General features: G+C 40.3%; 1 protein-coding gene across 1 annotated transcript in view; it reads left to right on the plus strand.

The window, feature by feature from the left end:
- The window catches only part of ABTB3 (ankyrin repeat and BTB domain containing 3), a 329,205-nt gene that overhangs the window by 273,844 nt on the left and 34,467 nt on the right, over positions 1-20,894 (plus strand). The window contains 3 exon segments of the mRNA XM_051961527.1: positions 13,393-13,558; positions 17,795-17,884; positions 20,372-20,473. Of these exon segments, the coding sequence (XP_051817487.1) occupies positions 13,393-13,558; positions 17,795-17,884; positions 20,372-20,473 (358 nt within the window).

Consider the following 20,894-nt stretch of genomic DNA (forward strand, 5'->3'; position numbering starts at 1 on the left):
TCAGATTTTCTCCTCCTTCCCCTCCCCTAGATGGCAGGCAATCCGATATATGTTAAACATGTTAAAATATACGATAAATCCAATATGTACAAACATATTTATACAATTCTCTTGCTGCACAAGGAAAATCAGATAAAAAAGTAAATGAGTAAGAAAACAAAATACAAGTGAACAACAACAAAAAGAGTGAGAATGTTATGTTGTGTTCCATACTCAGTCCCCACAGTCCTCTCTCTGGGTGCAAATGGCTCTTTTTATCACAAGATCATTGAAACTGGCATCAGTCATCTCATTGTTGGAAAGAGTCACATTCATCAGAATTTATCATCGTATAATCTTGTTATTGCCATGTACAATGATCTCCTGGTTCTGCTCATTTCGCTTAATCCATATAAGTCTCTCCAGACCTCTCTGTATTCATCCTGCTGGTCATTTCTTATAGAACAATAATATTCCATAACATTCATACACCACAACTTATTCAGCCATTCCCCAACTGATGGGCATCCACTCAGTTTCCAGTTTCTAGCCACTACAAAAAGAGCTGCCACAAACATTTTTGTACACGTGGGTCCATTTTCTCCTTTAAGATTTCTTTAGGATATAAGCCCAGTAGGGACACTGCTGGTCAAAGGATATGCACAGTCTGATAACTTTTTGAATGTAGCTCCAAATTGCTCTCCAGAATGGCTACATCCATTTACAGTTCCACCAACAATGTATTAGTGTCCCGGTTTTCCAGGGGAATAAATTTGAAAGAGTGAACTCAAGAGCCCATGTGCTCTTTCAAATTCTATTCTACTGGCAGATAAGGACATACCACCTCTCCCCTCAAGATTCCAAGGGCAACTCTGGGAGATTGGGAGACTGATTTCCTAATATTATTGCCCATAAGTTTCCAATCAATGTATCTTCCCAAATATTCTTTAACTGCTTAGCAACTCCCCAATATCAAATATCTATTGATCTCTTCTCAATATCAAGTTGACCAGTTAAGATCAATTCAGTTTTTTTAATACTTTCCCTCACTTAATAGTATTTTATTTTTCCAAGTACATGAAAAGATAGTTTTCATCATTCACTTTTATAAGATTCTGGATTCCAAATTTTCCCTCCCCAAAATAGCAAGCCATCTGATAAAAGTTGTACATATACAATCATATTAATCATGTCTCCACACTAGTCATGTTGTAAAAAAAGAATCAGAACAAGAGGGGGAAACCACAAGAAAAAAAATGGAAATAACGTCCTTCAATCTGCATTCAGATTCTATAATTCTTTTTCTGGATGTGGACAGCATCTTTCATCATGAGTCCTTTTGATTTACTTTGGATTATTTCATTGCTTAAAAAAAAGAGCTAAATCTATCATAGTTGATTATTACACAATGTTGCTATTGCTGTATACAATGTTCTCTATTTCTGCTTACTTGTCCAGCATCAGTTAGTACATACAAGTCTTTCCAGTTTTTCTGAAATCTGCCTTTTTGCCATTTCGTATAGCATAATAATATTCCATTACATTCTATCAATTAGTTTTTACAAAGGAATATTTATTGAGAAAGCACAGCAAGGACAAAAATATGAAAACATGGGGCAGCTAGATGGCGCAGCGGATAGAGCACCAGCAAGAAAGAAAGAAAGAAAGAAAGAAAGAAAGAAAGAAAGAAAGAAAGAAAGAAAGAAAGAAAGAAAGGAAGGAAGGAAGGAAGGAAGGAAGGAAGGAAGGAAGGAAGGAAGGAAGGAAGGAAGGAAGGAAGGAAGGAAGGAAGGAAGGAAGGAAAATTCTCCCTGGAAAGAATACTTACAAGTGAAGCAGAAACAGAGGAAACTCCATGGATTTACAGCCATGTGGCAGTCAGGTGGGGAAAATAGGCTTCTACTGCTACCATTACTACCACTACTTCTCCCCCATCTCAAAGGCATAAAGTATATCTTCTTCACCAGGAAAAAAGAAAGTTTTTATCTGTTCAAATTTTTTAATGCATGTTCAATTTTATTTCAGATATCAATTTAACAGTTTTTTATTTATCACCATAATTATGCTGACTGAAACGGAGGATATCTGGACATACTCCAAGCTAGGGAGAGAAAGGGCTTCTCCATCATTCCTCTCTAACATTTCTGGAAGCAGGCTCATTGACACTCCATGTAAATATTGCAGCAAAGGGAGAACAGTGTGCATGCACTAAGAGATGGGCTCTCAATGATCAGTCCCCTCACTCAATTATTTCTCTCTGTCCTGTGCTTCAAGTTAAAATTTTGCTATTGTCAGCAAATCAGCTGTCGTACTTCTTAAACTCACTGTTCATATTCCCAATCCTAAACAGTTCTCTGGAGTTCCAAGGAGACATGGATATTGTTTCATTAACTTCCCAAGTGACATAGGGAGAAAAGGTACAAAATAGTCAATGTAGCAAAGTCTTATTTAAGCAAAACTCAATCACCATTGCCCCACAAATCAGAGTCCCTGGTGATGAAAGGGTTAAGTTTTCCATTGTTCTTGGTCTAGGTACAATGTGGCTGATGAAAAGATGGAAGGGAAGTGTTGATAGCTGAATTCATGGGAGCTGATAAAATCAGAGTTCTAAGTCGGGGAGAGTCAGAGAGATGAAAAGAACATTTAATGGCCAGGAGCCAGTCGAGGCACACATGCCCATAGCTGCTGGTTATTCTCTAGCCTTGTCTAGTTCAGGGACACATGGAGCCTTCATACTGGCGTAAGAGGCCTCTAGGTGGGAACGAGCCCCTGGGAAGGGTGAGAAGGAACATTCTGGACAGAAGTAGCATTGTCTAGAGTGAGTCAGTGGTGCAGAAGGAGGGAGGTGTAGGAGAAGAGAAGGTGAGAGCATGTCTGGGGAGCTTGAAGACCAGACACCTGTGTGGGAGAATCTGTATGGACAAGAGGGGCTTGGTTCCCGGATAAGTGGGTAAGACCGTGTGAAAAACAGCAGAATTGAGTGTAGTGTATGAGAATCAGGGGTGTGCAGGAAGGTGTGTAACTCAGGGAGAGGCCCCAGGTTCAAAATCCTGTTCTGCCATGTGACATGGTGGCGATGATGATGGTGGTGGTGAAAATGAGGAAGTTGGACTAGATGAAAATCTGTGATCCTAAGTCACCTTAATACTATTTCCTCCTCTATAAAATGAAGAATTTGGATCATTTGACCTCAAGTGCCTTCCACTTCTAGTGATCTTAAGACACTGCATTTGGGGTACGGATTTTTTTCTATAAGATGAAAGGTTTGAATTAAGTAATCTCAGAGGTCTCTTACAGATCTAAGCCAATGATCCTATGAAAGCTGAAAAACTCAGCATGCAGGAAGGCTGAAAGACTCATACATGTGGTGGCTGGGACCAGCTACCATAAGGAATATAAGGAATATTCAGTATGAGAGTAATATGGCAGCTGGGACCAGCAACGATAATGAATACAAGGAATATTCAGCATGAGAGTAAGATGGAGGCTGGGTGAAACAACCATGATGAATACAAGGAATATTCGGTATGAGAGGAAGATGGCAGCTGGGTTGAGTTGTATTCAGATCCTAATTTCTTCCTGGATTTGGCTCTTCTAATATATGGGAGGCCTAGGGAATGATCAGCAGTCAGCTTTGGTACTATTCCACTGGTCTGAATTGGCATTTTTCTGTAGTTCCTGCTAGAGAAAGTAGATTCTACCTGGAAGAGGAGAAGTAGTACAGCACAAATCAATCTAGGGCTTAAATGGGACTGTGACCCCTTCTGGCTAGAAGTCTTGCAAAGCCCAGGGCTCTACCCTGAATGATCCATCAAAAATCAGCAATCAGTCCTGGAAGGCTTTTTGGAGGAGATGTACCAGAAGCAGAGAAGGGAAAGCTATGGATTTTATGCGTAAGAGGAGGAGGGAGGAAATTTAACCTAACCTGAAGACAGATGGGAAGTCATATGAAGAAGGTTAGTGAGAAAAATGGGCCAGATATGATGGAAGTGGCAAACCATTCCAGTGTCTTTGCCAAGAAATCCCTAATGGGGTCATAAAGAGTTAGTAAATCAGTGAGGGTGTGGGGGACATGGAGTGTGGGGGAATAAAGTCAGATCCCTTTGTACCCTTAGTCCCTTATCTTAGCACCTGGGAGGTTTTCAACCCACTTTAGTCATCTTCCTTCTGTCACTTATCCCTGCCTTCCCCTCATTGTCATGGAAAGAGTTTGGCACCAGAAAGTCTTGAAGTCAAATACCGACACCACCATTTCATAGGTCACTGGACCTTGGTTTCCTCAGTAGTTAGACTACGTGATTTCTAAGGCCCCTTTCAATTCTAAGGTCAAGGACCTATGAATGTATATGTGTGTGATCTCTTCTGGACTTCAATTTCCTTATATATGTAAATTATAAGATTGTTATTTGGTTGTGTCCAATCATTTGTAGCCCCATTTCGGGGGGTTTCTTGACAAAAATACTACAGTAGTTGGCCATTTTCTTTTCCAACTCATTTTATAGATGGGGAAACTGAGGCAAACAGAGTTAATTGATTTGCCCAGGGTCCCACAGTTATTAGGTGCCTAAAGTCACATTTGAACTCAGGTCTTCCTAACACCATGCTTTGTGCTCTATTCACTGTAACACATAGCTGCCCTTTGCAGACTTTAACACACTCTATAAAGATGAGGTTATGATATCATCATTATCTTCTTCTAGCAAGATTACAGCCAATCAACATATCTAACATATATAGGACTGCTTGCCATCTAGGGGAGGGGGTGGAGGGAGGGAGGGGAAAAATCGGAACAGAAGCGAGTGCAAGGGATAATGTTGTAAAAAAAAAAATACCCTGGCATGGATTCTGTCAATATAAAGTTATTATAAAATAAAATAAAATATTTTTTAAAAAAAAGATTACAGCCAATCTTTCATTCTTAAGGAACTAGGTGGTATGAAAGATAAAGGACTGTACCTGAGTGTTGCCTCAGACCATTACTAGTTTTGTGATTGTGGATCAAGTTTTTTAATCTCTGCCTCCTATAAGTTAGAGATAAGAGCAATTGCTTCCCAGGATTGTTCTGGGAATAAAATGAGATAATATTTGTAAAGAGATTTGCAAATCTTAAAGCAGATGCTAGCTGTCTTGGAGAGAAAACAGATGAAATGCTGATCTTCTCTTCTCTTTCTGTCTCCTGAAAGTCACGAATTCTAGGGTCTGATTTGCCCAACTGATCTATTCCAAGGGCCTGTGAAAGCAAAGCTGAGGAATACAATGAGCAGGCAGGTGGGCTATTTCTTCCACCGAGTCCCCAAACCTATCATCATCTGCCACCTTCAGCTGGACATGCTTGGAACATTAGCACTTTGAGATCATGTTTTCCTCCTTCTGATTTTTAATTCTCTTTCCTCCTCAAAGACTTTATATGTCTTGCCCAGGAAATCAGCTGTTCAGAGCATCTTGTCAGCTTTTGCATCGGTCAGCTTGTGTTTGTCCCCATTCTCAAGAATTCACAGGAGTGAGGATGGGCAGGAGCTCCTATGGCCCTTTGAAAGTGCCAGCCATCACACATTTCCTCGGCCTTGTTATAAGAGACCAGTTAAAGAGGAGTTAGGAGGGAAAGATTGTGGGGTTTCCCCCCTCTCCTGATGCTTTTGGCACAAGCTAAGTAGTTTTTTTTTTAAATAAGAGGGAAAATAAGAAGGCTAAAAGGAAGTTTCATCACATAGGATATAATGAGATGCCCAGGAGGAAAATGTCTGGTGCTGAGGTACCACAGAAACCACTCACTGCATCAGTGTGTTTGCAGAGGGATCCTGGAGACCATGGGATCGTGACCACAGACCTGGAGAAGATTTTAAGAGTCAATTCTAATAATCTTGTTTAAAAGGAAAGGAAAGTGAGGTTCTAAGATCAAGGAACCCAAGCTGAAAGGGACCTTGGAGGTCATAGAGATTCTTGCTTCTTTGAACATCCCACATAGTTAATACATTATCTGGCACATAGGAGGAGGAGTTAAATGTTTATTGACTGACTGAATGATAGAGTCCAACCCCCTTCCAAACCGGGGTCCAGAGAGAATATATATTGAAAATCAGAAGGCCTGAGATCATAGACTGAATGCTTAAAGTGATCTCAGAAGCCCATGTAGTCAAGGCCATTCATTTTACAAAAGGGGAAACCGAGGTCCAGAGATCATGGGATCCTGGACTTAAGGGTGGAAGGACCTCGTCTAGTCCATCTGACATATTAGAAAATGGGGGCCTTAGGAAAAGAAGTGAGAAGTCAGGGGAGGGAAAAGATGCCTGAATACACTCCCAAGCCGAAGATCATTAACTAGATATACAAAAATAGAGGAAGAAAGACTAGTAGAGATGCCTAGAAAGCACACAAAAATCCCCCCAAAACTATTTTTAAAAATCCAAAAATTAGCTATTAAGCCCATGACCTCAAATGTCAGTCAACCTGTCAGCAAGCACTTATTAAGTGTTTCCAATATGCCGGGTGTTGTCCAAAGTGAGGAATATACAGGAAATGTCCAAAAACTGATCCCTGCCCTGAAGGAGCTCATGTTCTATTGGAAGAGACAATGAGAAAAATTCTACAAACTAGATAGATAAATGAGGGGAGGAAGGGAAGAAGAGAGAGGGAGAGAGACAGACAGAGAGACAGAGGAGAGAGGGAGATGAATAGATAGTAGAGAGGTGAATAGACATAGATAGATAGATAGATAGATAGATAGATAGATAGATAGATAGATAGATAAGAGAGAGGGATAGACAGACACAGAAGAGAGAGGAATAGACAGAAGAGAAAGACAGGACTAGACAGAGATAGATAGATAGACAGATAAGAGAGAGGGATAGACAGACAGAAGAGAGAGGAATAAAACAGAAGAGAAAGACAGGAAGAGACAAACAGACAGATAGATAGATAAATAGAAGGGGTATAGACAGAGAAGAGAGAGAAAGGGGCAGACAGACAAAGGCAGATAAATAAGAAGGAGATAGAGGTGGGAGAGAGAGATGGATGAAGAGATAGATAGACATATAGAAGAGAGATAGGAGACAGACAAGCAAAGACATTGACAGGAAAGCCAGAGACAGAAAATGTAAATGAAAATTCTCAGAGAATATTGTGTGTAAACAAATAGAAAACATGGATAATAAGCAAGGTTAACTCAAGATTCTATTGCAAGAAAACACTGATCTCTGAGTATCACTAAGACTTAGTAAAATGGAACCTATTACTGGAATGTGGCTCTTGAAATATTGTAAAGGAATAAAATAGTTAAAGGGGACAAGAAGAGGAGAATATAGGATGATAATATAAACTAAGATTTACTCATGTGGAAACGCAAGAACCAAAAGGGGAAGCATGAGCGAGGGCATTTGGAAGAAGATCAATAAAAGAAGAAATAAAGCCATTTTATTATCAAGGTCCACCACAGAGTACCTGGACAGAAAGAGAAAACAGATGAGATATCTGGGAAACAGAGAGCATGCCTGGACTGGAGGCAGTGTAGTGATGAGAATTTTCTGTTATCTAGACATTTACTAGATGTCTCTCTTCTTTTTCTTCTTCTCTGCCCTTTCTCTTTCCCTCTTTTTCTTCAAAAGAAGAGATGCTATGAGCTGCCCTTTCTCTCACCTGGTATAAGGTAAAGAATTCTAGATTTCAAATCAAAAGAGCCATGGGTTTCAAATGCAGCTCTGCAATTCTGTGACCTTGGAGAAGTCACTTAACACCTTCTTGGGTCCCAGTTTCTTTATCTATAAAAAGAAGGGCAGAATGAGGTAACCTCCAAAGTCTCTTCTTATTTCCAAATTGGTGATTCTGTGAACTTTGCCATCAAGGCTAATTTTCTTTCAGTGCTATTATCAGTCCCTGCTAGAGACGATAGGCCTTCTGTAGTGCTAAGTTTCCTCTAGTGTGACATTCATCACTAATGGGACATATACACTAGCACCATTGTGCTCTTTCCCTTAGATTTCATTTCTCCTATTGGACTACAAGGAGCCCACTACCACCATCAGAGTACATCTCTTCTCTAAGTCTTTGCTGCTCATACTCTCATCTTTTAAGACATTATTCTCTTCGCTTTGTTGTGTGTGCAGCTGAGAAAGGGCTCACAAAGAGAGAAATGCAGAGATGGAGAGACAGAGAAAGATGAATTGGAAATATGATAAAGAGATATGGAAACACAGAGACTGATCAGAGATAGAGACACACACAGAAAGACAGACAGAGGTAAGGAGGGAGAGACAAAGAGATGGAAGAAAGGGTGGGAGAAATTCAGATAAAGACAGAGATAGAAAGAAGGCAGGAAAGACAGAAGAAGGGAGGGAGGGAGGGAGAGGGGAAAGGGAAGGAAGGAGGGAGAGAGCGAAAGAAGGGTGAAAGGAAGAAGAAAGGGAGAGAAGGAAAAGGGGAGGGGGAGAGAGAGAGAGAGACAAAGTCAGAGACAGAGAGAGGCATAAAAACAGAGATGGAGACAGAAACAAAGGGAAAGAGGGAGAGAAGAGAGAGAGGGAAGGGAGGAAGACAGAGAGAGAGAGAGAGATTCAGGTAAAGACAGAGACAGAGAGAAGGAGAGAAAGACAGAAGGAGGAAGGGAGAGGGAAAAAGGGAAGGGGAGAAAGAGAGAGACAGAGACAGAGACAGAAACAGACAGAGAGACAGAATTTGTTTACATCTCTGATTTCCACTAATGTTTTCTACATCAGCCAGTGAAGAAACTCTTCACCAATTATGATCCTGGGCTTGTAATTGGTGAGCCTACCTGGCTACTTCTCAATAATCTTTATGCCATATCAAAATACCAGTCTCCCTCATAATGCCCCACCCCATCCCTGTCAAATCCTTTACCCAGCTTTCCACTTCTCCCTCTTAGAACTCTCAATACCTTGTAGTATGGACATGTTTGTCTAATCTTGTAGCTTCATTCACTATTCCTGTGACTTGCCTATCCTAAAAATTCCTCCCTGGCTACTGTTCCCTTATATAATATTTTGTCTGTACCTATTAAAATGTAAGCTTCTTCACTGGGAGATGAATATAAACTGCTTGCATTTTTGTTTTTCTTCCCGGATTATTTATACCTTCTGAATTCAATTCTCCCTGTGCAAGAAGAAAACTGTTCGGTTCTGCACACGTATATTGTATCCAGGATATACTGTAACCTATTCAACATGTAAAGGATTGCTTGCCATCTGGGGGAGGGGGTGGAGGGAGGGAGGGGAAAAATCGGAACAGAAGTGAATGCAAGGGATGATGTTGTAAAAAATTATCCTGGCATGAGTTCTATCAATAAAAAGTTGTTTTAAAAAATGTAAGCTTCTTGAAGGCAGGAATTCTTTGTATTTTTGTCCCCCTCAACTTGTCAAACACTATTTCCTTCCTTTTTCCTTCCTTCTTCCTTTCTTCCTTCTTTTTTCTATCTTAGTTTCTTTCTTTCTTCCTCCCTCCCTTCCTTTCTTTCAATGATCCTTTTATTCATTCATTGTTCTACCCACTTCATAAAATCAGTGAAATTATCTATCTTTATTAACTCTCTAAAGGAACTGTATTTCCCCCCCAAACCTCCAAAAGCCCAGTGAAAACTATAGAATCAATCCCCTCTGGCGGATGGGTTAGATTTCAACACCAGACAGAAGTTAAGTACTTTGGGAAGAAGACTCTTTTATTTTGAGTATCAGGGGACCTGTTAGTGTTCAGCAATGATAAAGCATTTGGACTTTATAGGAGAGGCAGTGTGGTGGACAGGATAAAGCCTAGACACCAAGGTCAGATTCTACCTTTGCTACTGGCTAAATGTTTCAATGCAGAATTGTGGTTCTTGTATACTCTCCTCTGCTCTGCGCCCTCTGAGCTCCAGATCGCTGGCCATCTTGCAGGATGCTTCATCAGTGCGTTAGGGTTAGCTCCTGTATGTTTGCCCAATATGTCCCCAACTGTAGCAGATCCTCATCTCCACCTTTTAGATTTCTTCACTTCCTTCAAGACCTCAAATCCCATCTTCTGCAGGCTTTTCCCCCTCACTCCACCCTAGGATCTTCCTTCTGAGAGAATACTATTCTACCTACCCTGCCTGTAACTCACATGCACAGAGTTATTTAAATGTGGCGTCATTAAAAATGAGAACTTGAAGCTAGGATCTTTTATGTGCTCACTGTTTAGTATATAGCAAGTGTTTAATAAATTCACTGACTTTTTGAGCCTTGATTTCCTCATCTGTAAAAATAAAAAAAAAAAGGACACAGCAACAGCAATATTATACAACCATCAATTCTGATGGGCGTGACTCTTTGCAACTGTGAGATGATTGAGGACAATTCCAATGATCTTGTAATGATGAGAACTGTCTACATCCAGAGAGAGGACTGTGGGAACTGCGTATAGATCACAACATAGCATTTTCACTTTTTTGTTGCTGTTCACTTGTATTTTGTTTTCTTATTCATTTTCTTTCCTTTTTCTTCTGATTTTTCTTTTGCAGCAAGATAATTTTATAAATGTTTACATATATTGGATTTAACATTTTTTAACATATATAACATATATTGGATTGCTTGCCATCTAGGGGAGGAGGTGGGGGGAAAGAGGGGAAAATGTGGAACACAAGGCTATGCAGGGATCAGTGTTGAAAATTATCCATGCATATGTTTTGAAAATAAAAAGCTTTCAAAAAAAAAGGAAAAAAATGATGGGAGTAGAGTTCTACTAAGAGGAAGAAAAGAAATTGATAAGTAATATAAGCATACTCCTCTGTAGGCTACGTCTGAGTGTTTACTAATATTTCTGATTGTTCATTCATTCAATAAATATGTATTAAGTAAAAAAAGATAAAAAGTGACAGACACTGGAAAAAAAGACTAAACAAGAGCACACTCAGTGGTACATGATGAATGCAAGAACCAGAAATCCTGTGTTTTTACACATCCCAAATTCATTTTTCAGAGCCTTTATCATCACTATCATACATAATTTATCCATGATTTTGAAAGTATGGCACCCAGAAATAAAGAACATATCCCATGGATGCTGTCTAATTGATAAGCGCTCAATTAATCCTGTGAATAGCCAGGAAATACCAATTGTGCATTTCTTTTAAGACCAGATGAGAACTGAGGATTTGCTCTTGTGATAGAGGGCACCCAGCCCCAAGGCACACTGAAGCGACTCTGTAAGGCACTCTGGTGCCAGCATCCTCTGACCTCTGACTGCCAAAAATTCTATGACCTCTGTCATATGCCCCCAGCAAAATAACTAAGGATTCAAAAAGTGCTGTTGGGGATTCATGTTTCTAAGACAAAGCATATAAGGAAGCCAAGATACAATCATAAAGAAAAAGTTAGCTATGAGCTAACCCGCTATGCCGAGAAACAGTATCATCTGCTCTCTCTCCTTCCAGCTCACATAGAAATAAGATGAAATGACCTAAACATCACCCCAGAAATCTGGGCTCTCCCCACAGACATCATCCAAATGGGAGAGAGGCTGGTACCCTCCTCGGGGATATTAGCAGCTGCTGCTGCTGGCAGGTCCTACAAATGCACTGTCTTGCTTCTGTGGTTTTTGTAACACCCCGGATTTGCATGCATGATGCAGAGGGAAAACAGGACTGCTTTTTTGTTCATTTGTTTGTAAAAACCCACAGCCTAACAATATATACTGTCAGACTTGATTGATGTGTTGTATAAACTGCTTACTTTGGATAAAATGCTTTTTCCCCCTTCTTTTTTATTCTTTAAAAAGTGGCTCTCTGGGTGACAGAGGGGCTATATTAGGAAATTAAATGATGGGACAAATATGGAAATATGTTTAGAAGGATTGTACATGGTTAACTTCCATTGAGTTGCTTGCTGTCTTGGAGAGGGGGGAAGGGAAGAGGGACGAGAGGGAGGGAGACAAAATTGTTACACAAAATCTTGCAGAAATGAATACTGAAAACTCTCTTTATATGTATTTGGAAAAATAAAATATTATTGAGAAATAAATAATGAAAAATTATATTATATAAAACAAAAATATCATTAAAATATTTTTAAAATTAAAATTTTCAATAAAAAATACATTAAAAACAACCTAAACCATGATGCTTTGTCTAAGGTATCTAGGCTTGAGTAGGGGAAATGTCACATTCTCTTTGGTGACAGTGCCCTCTTCTCTCATCCCTGGCTATGTCCCTAACCTCCTCTTCAGGAAGAGAGCCCTTTCTTTTATCCTGCAATGAGAATAAGAGAGCCAGTTTTGTCAAAAGTCATGTAAGATCTGGCTCTGGTTGGAGCCAGAAATAGAACTCAGGACTCCCGATTTCTGGGCCTCCATTCAGGACTGCTCCTGGCTGCTTTCCAGGAGGAACCTAGATCAATATTAAATGCTCCCATCTGGGACAGCAGGGAGTCTAGCTGGCAATGGTACATAGTGCAGGCCCTGAGCAGGCAAGAATCTTCGATTTAAAAAAAAAATGAACATCCACAAAGGAGAGATGGAGAGTAACCCATATGGTCTCGGGTATTTGTGCTGTCAGAAGATACAAGTATTTAGAGTTAGGATGTGACTGAGGCAGCTGTGGCCCCAGTGATGGCACTGTGGACTTGGAAGCAGGAAATCCCAAGCTGCCTCATCCATAAGCAACGCGACTTTGGATAAATAGCTTCAGTTCTCTGACCTTATGTTTCCTTGTTTATAAAATAGGGAAAGTAATAGCTCCTCGCCACTAGGGTAGGAGGAACAAATAAGGAGAATCAAGTAAGATAAATTATGGAAAGTGGTTTGTAAACCTTACATGTGACTTCACTTAATTATTGATTGACTGATTAATATAAGTAAAGTGATTTGTAAACTTTAGAGCGCTATATAAAAGTTCTATACATAATTTATGTACACACATATTAATATGTATTATGCTATATATTATAACTCTAATATTTAATTTTCAGTATGAAAAGGTAGCATTGTATTCCTTAAAGCCCAACACTATAGCTGTGCGGCTTCCAGAGTGGTAGTTGATTATTGGTCCAGATGTTATTATTTCCATTTTGTACAATAGGCAACTGAAGCACAGAGAAATTATGTATATTATCCAGATGAGTATTATCCATACTCATCTAACAAGTAGAAGAAAAAAACACAAGATTTGAATTCAGATCTTCTTACTCCAATTCTCGTGGTCTTTCCATTGTGCTAAATTGCATAGACTTTATTAGTGTATTTTGGGTTCCTCTAGCCATACAACTTCAGTTATGGAGCTACAACGGCCTTAGGAATCATCTAATCCAATGTTCATTTTATGGATGAGGAAACTGAGGCACAAACTGGAAAGGGACCGCTCTGTGCTCGTACAGGTCATCCAGGATAATGAAAAGAGCCTTGAAAAGAGCCCAGCAGAGCTTCCTGTATTAATGGCCCATCTTCTACTTTCTTAAGGGCGGATGACTGTTTCTGTGCCTCTCGAAAACTGGACGCTGTGGCCACTGAAGCGAAATTCAAGCAGGACCTGGGCTTCCGGATGCTGAACTGCGGACGGACGGACCTCGTGAAGCAGGCTGCATCTCTGCTGGGACCTGATGGAATCAATACAATGAGTGAGCAGGTACAGTGGTGTCTGATGATGGAAGTGTGGACTTCTGCCTGGTGCAGAACACACACATGCATATGTATGTATATAACATATATAAATACATACATACATATACATACATACATATATATATACATGTATGTACATGAACAGAATGATAATGACTTTCACTTAGGTCTCTCCTTCACATCCCTAGTACATCTTATGACAGCCTTTTTTTTGGTGGATTTGTTTGTTGAATTGTTTTTTTTTTTTTGTCCCAGGCTTGCTACTTCATTATGCTCTCTCTCCCAAGGTAGACCGGTGCCTTTTCTGTCTTAACAAATCTCAGAGAGCTGCCTAGGACACTGAGAAACTAAGGGACACAGCTAGCATTTGTCACAGAGGTGCCATCTGTACCTAGGTCTTTCCAACTCTAAGATGAACATGTCCTCTCATGTGGCACAATAAAAATACTTTTATTCTCACTTTATAGCTAAGTGTTAGGAAGTGAATCCAATGCCTGGCCTTAAGCCAAAATTAAGAATAGAAATTGAACCTGGGATTTCATTGGTACATGAAGAATACCTCTTTATAAGTTGGTGCAATGCAATCCAGGCTTAGAAAGAGACTTATAAGTTAAGAGACTTCCATAGGATCCCATCCAATCCATTTCAGAGGTGAGATTTGAATTCAGGTCTTCCTGACATCAAAGCTGACTCTCTGTACCTTATTGTCTTGGAGAGTTGTCTGGGACCTTGAAAGGTTAAATTACTTTTCCAGGATCACACAATTTGTATGTTTCAGAGGTGGGATTTGAATCCAGGTCTTCCTGATTCTGAGCCAGCTCACCCTCCACTGTGCACACCATTTATGCTTAATAAATATTATTTATTGATTGATTTATATGATCCCCTTTAACTGATTAGAGATGCACCTTCCCTTTCAGAAACCTAAAATATCAAATCAAAAAGGTCCTGCCTCATGTCTATGACAGGAAGTCATTACCCATTGCAATATATATTTTCTTGTTGGCCAGAAGTGATGCAGAGGGTTGGACTCTTCCATTAGCGTGTTCGCCTTAGGCTTTGAGAATGTTTCAGCCATTAACTGTGACTTCACGAATGATAGTAGACCTGGGAACATGGCTATGGGGTGTCAGTGATCAATTATGACATTACCAAGGAGAGTGGAAAGCCCAGGACACTGCCTAACATTCCCATCATTGGAGGGTTGATGGTACCTACTATCATATCCACCATATTAGGAGCTGACACAAGATGGTCCAATACATGAGGAGGGTCAGCACCATGTTCACCGACTCTGGATTCAAAACCCCTGAGCTCATCTCCGCTTGGTTATTTACTAGTTATGTGAGCTTGAGGGATTAGCACCATGGATAGTTCGCTGATTCTGGATTCAAAACCCCTGAGCCCATCTTGGCTTGGTTACTTACTATTTGTATGAGCTTAGGGAAGCAAAGCCTCTGGACCTTAGCTTCCTCATTTGTAAAATGAGGGCAGTTGGTTGAGATAGCACAGTGCATAGAATGCTGGGCTTGGAGTCAGGAAGTCCTGAGTTCAAATCCTGCCTCAGGCTACTTGTGTCACCCTGAGCAAGAAATTTAACTTCAACTGTAAGATGAAGATTAACTTCACAACAGATTAAGATTCACAACTACACAGGGTAGTTGTGAAAAACAAATGAGATAACATATGGAAGTATATGGAAGTATAAATCTTATAGTACTATCTAAATGCTAGTTATTGTTGTTAGTATTAGGAAAGGGAGCATCAGCAAGTAGACAGGATCAGAGAAAGCTTTATGTAAAAGGTAATGTTTGAGCTGAGGCTTGAAGGAAATCAGGAAATTGAAAATAAAGAGTAGAGAAAAGAGCACTCTAGTAATATGTAGTGGCAATCCAAAAATCCAGAGGCCAGAGATGGAACATTATGACTACAGAAGCGCAAATGGGGCAGTATAACTGAATTATAGTTTTATAGGAAGATTGGAAAGGTTCCAGGAGGGGGCAGATTAGAGACTTTTTACATTTGATCCTAGAGGTAATAGGGAGCCAGTAGAGTTCATCGATTTTTTTTTTTTTTTGCTAAGACAATTGGGGTTAAGTGACTTGCCCAGGGTCACACAACTAGAAAGTGTTAAATGTCTGAGGCCAGAATTGAACTCAGGTCCTCCTGACTTCAGAATTGGTGCTCTATCCACTTCACTACCTACATGATCAGACCCACACTTGGGGAAAATCATGTTGGAAGAGGAGTGAAGAGTGGATTGGAGTAGAGGAGAGTTTTGTGGTAGGAAGAACAATATCTCCTTCAGAAGATAAGGGAGAAATGATGAGGACCTGCACCAGAGAGGTGGCCATGTGAGTTTGAGAATGGAGATCAGTTTGGATAGGAGAGGTAAAGGAAGGACTGAATATGGAGGTGGGGATCAAGGAGATGAGGATGACATTAAGATTGTGAACCGGCCTGACCAGAAGCAATGTCATTGACAATAATCAGGAAGTTTGGAAGTGAGCAGAGTTTGGGGGGAAAAGAATGAGATCTGTTTTGAACACATCAAGTTGGAGATGCCCATGGGACCTTAGTTGTCATTGAGTCCAATCCCCTCGTTTTTGACAACTGATGAAACTGAGCCCAAGAGAGTATAAGTGATGTACCCACTATCACACAGGTAGCACAGCCATGTAGTGGCAGGAGAATGTGACTCATCTACAAAGATGAACATTGAAAACTATCTTTACATATAATTGGAAAAAATAGTATTGAGAGAGACAGAAACACAAACAGAAAGAGAGAGAATATGTGACTTGTCAGACCTTAGAAGAGAAAATGTCAAGGAAACTACCTGTCCTTCCTTTGTTTAACCCTCTTGACAGGATTTGCCCCAAAGGGAACCCAGCTAACAATGATTTCTTCTGTAACCCATTCAGAAAAGCCCACAACACACATGGACGATAACAAACAACTTAGTTCCCTTCTTAGATCCCTGCAACACAGTCCTCAACCCTGTGAGACCCCCTAGGCTAGAAATGAGCTTGATTTCCCCAACCTCCCAGAGTATTTGGCTTATATTCAGTGATGTCCTTCTCCCTCATTCCATCTTCATCTGTTAATGAGCAGTCTATTAAAATTCATCTTATGCTCCCTATTCTACCAAGAAAACTTCCTTGATGTTCCTAGATTTGGTATAATACTTTGTGAGTAATCCTTAAGTCATTGTTCCCATATTATTGTGTTAGAGCTTTCTGTGCTCTGCGACCCTGCTCCCTTCCATTAGGCTGCTCCCTTCTCTTTTACCTTTTCCAGTTCATACAGAGACAGAAATTAGGGATATTTATTGGACTAGAGCCCTGATTTCCATCAAAGTTCAGTTTGTGTTCCCTCCTATATGAGACCCATCCTGCCACCCCACTCCTCAAAAATCACCTTCTATTTATTTTCTTGGTACCGTCTAGCTCCTGACAGAATGTAAGGTCCCCAGAGAGTAGGTACTTATTACTGACTTCATACCTAACTAGCATTAGTAGGTGTTTAATAAGTGACTGCTGGTTAATGATCAAATAGTTAAATAATTGTTGATTTGTGTCTTCCTCCAATAGATGGAAACTTCTTGAGGACAGGAATTGTTTCCCTTTTTTGTCATTGCATCCCTAGCATTTGACCCAATGCCTGGCACATAGTAGGTACTCGATAAATGCTTGTGGTTGATTTATTGCTATATCCCCAATAGAATAGACACTTTACGAGGACAAGATCTGTTTCCTTTTTGTCTTTATCTCTAGCCCTTGGTCCATAAATGCTTAATGGCTGGTCTAGATGGCCACTGGTATCCCTACATTGATGGCCCCTCGATTTGTAGAATTTTAATTGTACTAAAGGTTGCACATCTTTTAATTAAGACTCTTTTATTCTTATACCCAGAAAAGTTTTTGTAAATCCAGTAAAACAATACTAAGAATGTATCACAGTTAGGTGGACTTTCAAATTGTACAGAACACTTTCCCCACATCATCTCATTTAAGTCTCACAACAACCCTGGGATATAGTACAATTATTATCCTAATCTATAGGTGAGGAAATGGAAATTCAGGGAGATTAAGGACCTTGCCAAGGGTCACACAGCTACTCAGTGTGTGAGGCAGGATTTGAACCCAGGGTTTCTCAATTCCAAGCCCAGCCTCTAAGGAGAGGCAACAGTAGCTGCTTTGTCAGTGTTCTCAGCTCCTTGGTTTGTCACCTGCTACAGGGCATGACCCCACTGATGTACGCCTGTGTCCGAGGGGATGAAGCCATGGTACAGATGTTGCTGGATGCCGGAGCTGACCTGAATGTGGAGGTGAGCATTGCCCTGTTGGCCTTCACAAGCCCCTCCCCAGTTTAGTCCCTCACACCGACAAGGCAGTTATTAAATGGTGCCTGAATTAAGTCATCAGAAACTGCTCGATGTAGTGACCAATTTTGGCTCTAAAGGACCTACAACAAAATAGACCTCCTTATTTCAGGCAGAGAGGTGGTGTCCTACATGTACAGAATGAGGCATCCATTGTCAGACGCAGCCAATGTGTAGGTTTCCTTAACTATTTCTTTGTTGTAAGGGAGGATTTAATAGACAGAAGAGTCATTGAAAAGCAGCAATAATGTTTCTGGAAAGCACATAAGTAAAAGCATTTATTTTTTTTTAATAGAAATGTTGATAGAGATCAATGGAAGGAAAGCAAAGAAATGGCCGATCCAAGGCTGGCTCATTTTCCCTTGGAATCCAGAGAAAGGGGGGAGGGAAAAAAAAGCAAGTTCTTCCTCTTTCCCTTCTGTCAGATGTATCTGGAAGGAGGTTAGCAATGCCCTCTTCCAATGCTCTCCCCAGAGAAGCCTGCCTATGATGTTTTATTTATGAACAACCAACTATAGCCACATGGAATACTGACTTTCCCCGAGTTTGGCAATGCTCTCACTGCTGCTCTGTCTTCTGAGAAACTAGGATCCCGTCCCTGCCCTCCTATCTTGGTCATCCCTAGGGGATCTCTAGTCCACCAGGATACCAAAGGGAAGAGACGACCTGGCTCCTGGGTCTTCAATTGTTCCCTTGTTCATCTATTGACTTTCCTCCCTATCCATGTTGGCTAAGTTGAGATGGCAAACTCTTCAAGATATACCTTGTGGGGACTCATCTTGACAGTGCCTTGAGGACCCACTAAGGCCAATTCTCTTCCACTCTCAGACCTCTAACCCTGGAAAGCCTACACACCATGGTATTAAATTTCTGGGAGATTTCCAGGAAATTTCTGGAGCTCTGAAAGTAGTATCTGGAATGGGTTTCCTACTTTCTTTTAAATAAATGGAAAGAAAGAGTAATCCCCACTTGGAAGTTCTGCCATCTTTTGGAATGGAAGCAAAGGGACACAAAGTGTTACAGAGCCCAGGGTTCCACAACTAATAATTCCAAGTCTTTTGAAAGCAGCTACTGCTTCAGGGGCTTGGAGGTCTCCCCATTCCTTATTCCCTGTGAGTCCCCAAGAATAGGTGTGAATGCTTGAAAGGGATCACAAACCATGAGTTGTGATCATATGTCCTGCTAGAACGTAAGCTCCCTGAGGACAGGGAAAATTTCATTATCTTTGGATCTCCAGTATCTAGACCAGTGCCTGGCTCTTAATAGGAACTTAATAAATGCTTGACAGATGAACTAGGTGTTCTTTAGGGTCCTTGGAGCCATGCTCCTATGACTGATTGAATTTCATTGAAAGCCATCCCCGGCACTTAGTACAATACCTTAATTTATCTTATTCATTGATGGCTTGATTTAGTTTGATGAAGAAAATGTACCTAAGATTAGAGTGCCCCAAAAACTGTTATTTGAGTCTTTTGGCAGAGATCATTGAAACATACCATGGACATCAATCATTTCCCAGTCAGCCTTGCTTTGGGGACCCTCATAATCGCTTGATTAAAATAAGGTCCATTAGGCATAACAGTTCTTACTCATGACCTACTTTGAGGTGGATTTATACACAGAGGCTAAAACAAGAGTGAACTTTGATTAAAGCAGATAGTTTTAGGGGAGAGAACTCATTTTCTTCTCCTAGCAAAAAAGTCAGCATCCTATCAACGGCTATTTTCAGGATCTTGGTCTTTATGGGGATATGTGTTGAGTAAAACTTACCTGGCATATTTTGGAAATAAAAAGTGTGGGCCCATAAGTCAAACCCTTTTAAGACATTTGACTCCCCAAATTTCTTAAGCTTTATGAATCATCTTGGACTTAAGGAAGGGACACAAGCATAGAAGGAACTCAGCAGGAGCAATCATTTGGCCTTCAGTGAATGTCAGCCAGCTTCTGGTTCCATGGGTCTAAGCCACAGGAAACAGCAGAGAAGATGGAGAAGGAAATGGCAAAGCACTTTAGTTTGGATGTTCACTTGGGGTTGGGTTTTTTGAAGTTTTAGTATGTTTATTCAGAAGCTATCTTTTGTTTGTGTAAGAAAAATCACTGATTCTTTCTGTGGAATAGAAATCCACAATGAATTTCTTTTGTTCTCCAGAGTATTTGACAGTCCAGAAATGGAATCTTCCACTGAGCCACCCTCTCCAAAAATCCCTTTGTCAAATCCCCGGGCAAGTAGCTAGTCCCACTCCCGACAAGAGATGTTTATGGATTTGGTCACAAAGGCACAAAAAGAACCCTTCTAACCATTTTATTTCAAACCTTTATTCTATCTTTCTTCTTGTACATCAAATGTACACAGAAAGATAAACAGAGGTCATATTTGCTATGCAGAAGTATTTCAAAGATCACCTTTTGAAAATAATTTCAATTTGTTTGTAGGTAATCAGTACTCCTCACAAATATCCATCTGTCCACCCTGAGACCCGCCACTGGACGGCTCTGACATTTGCTGTATTGCATGGACATATTCCTGTAGTTCAGGTATTGCTATATTCTATTACCCACATCCCTAACTTGTGATTTTGCCCCTTGCATTTCTCTCTCTCCGGCTCGACCAGCATGCATTTCTCTGAGGATGGCCATATTGGTTAGGTGTAGTAGTAATATAGCATATTCATATCATATAAATGAAGATATCATATGTAATTATCTATATTACCTAGCTTTAACCAATATGGAATGGTCACACACACATACACACACAAAATCACCATTATTTAAAAAAAAAAAACTAAATTGAAAATCTGGAAAATTCTTTCCAAGTTCGCCTCTTAATCAGTTTACATTTATGTACTTGTTCCTTCCATTTTCTTAAGTAAAAACCAAAACCCTGTGAGTTTTAATATAATGGAGCTTTATCATGAAACTGTCAGGATCCTTTGATCACTCAAAGGAAAAGGTC

The sequence above is a fragment of the Antechinus flavipes genome, chromosome 5 (assembly GCF_016432865.1).
Source record: "Antechinus flavipes isolate AdamAnt ecotype Samford, QLD, Australia chromosome 5, AdamAnt_v2, whole genome shotgun sequence".
In the NCBI taxonomy this organism is placed as follows: Eukaryota; Metazoa; Chordata; class Mammalia; order Dasyuromorphia; family Dasyuridae; genus Antechinus; species Antechinus flavipes.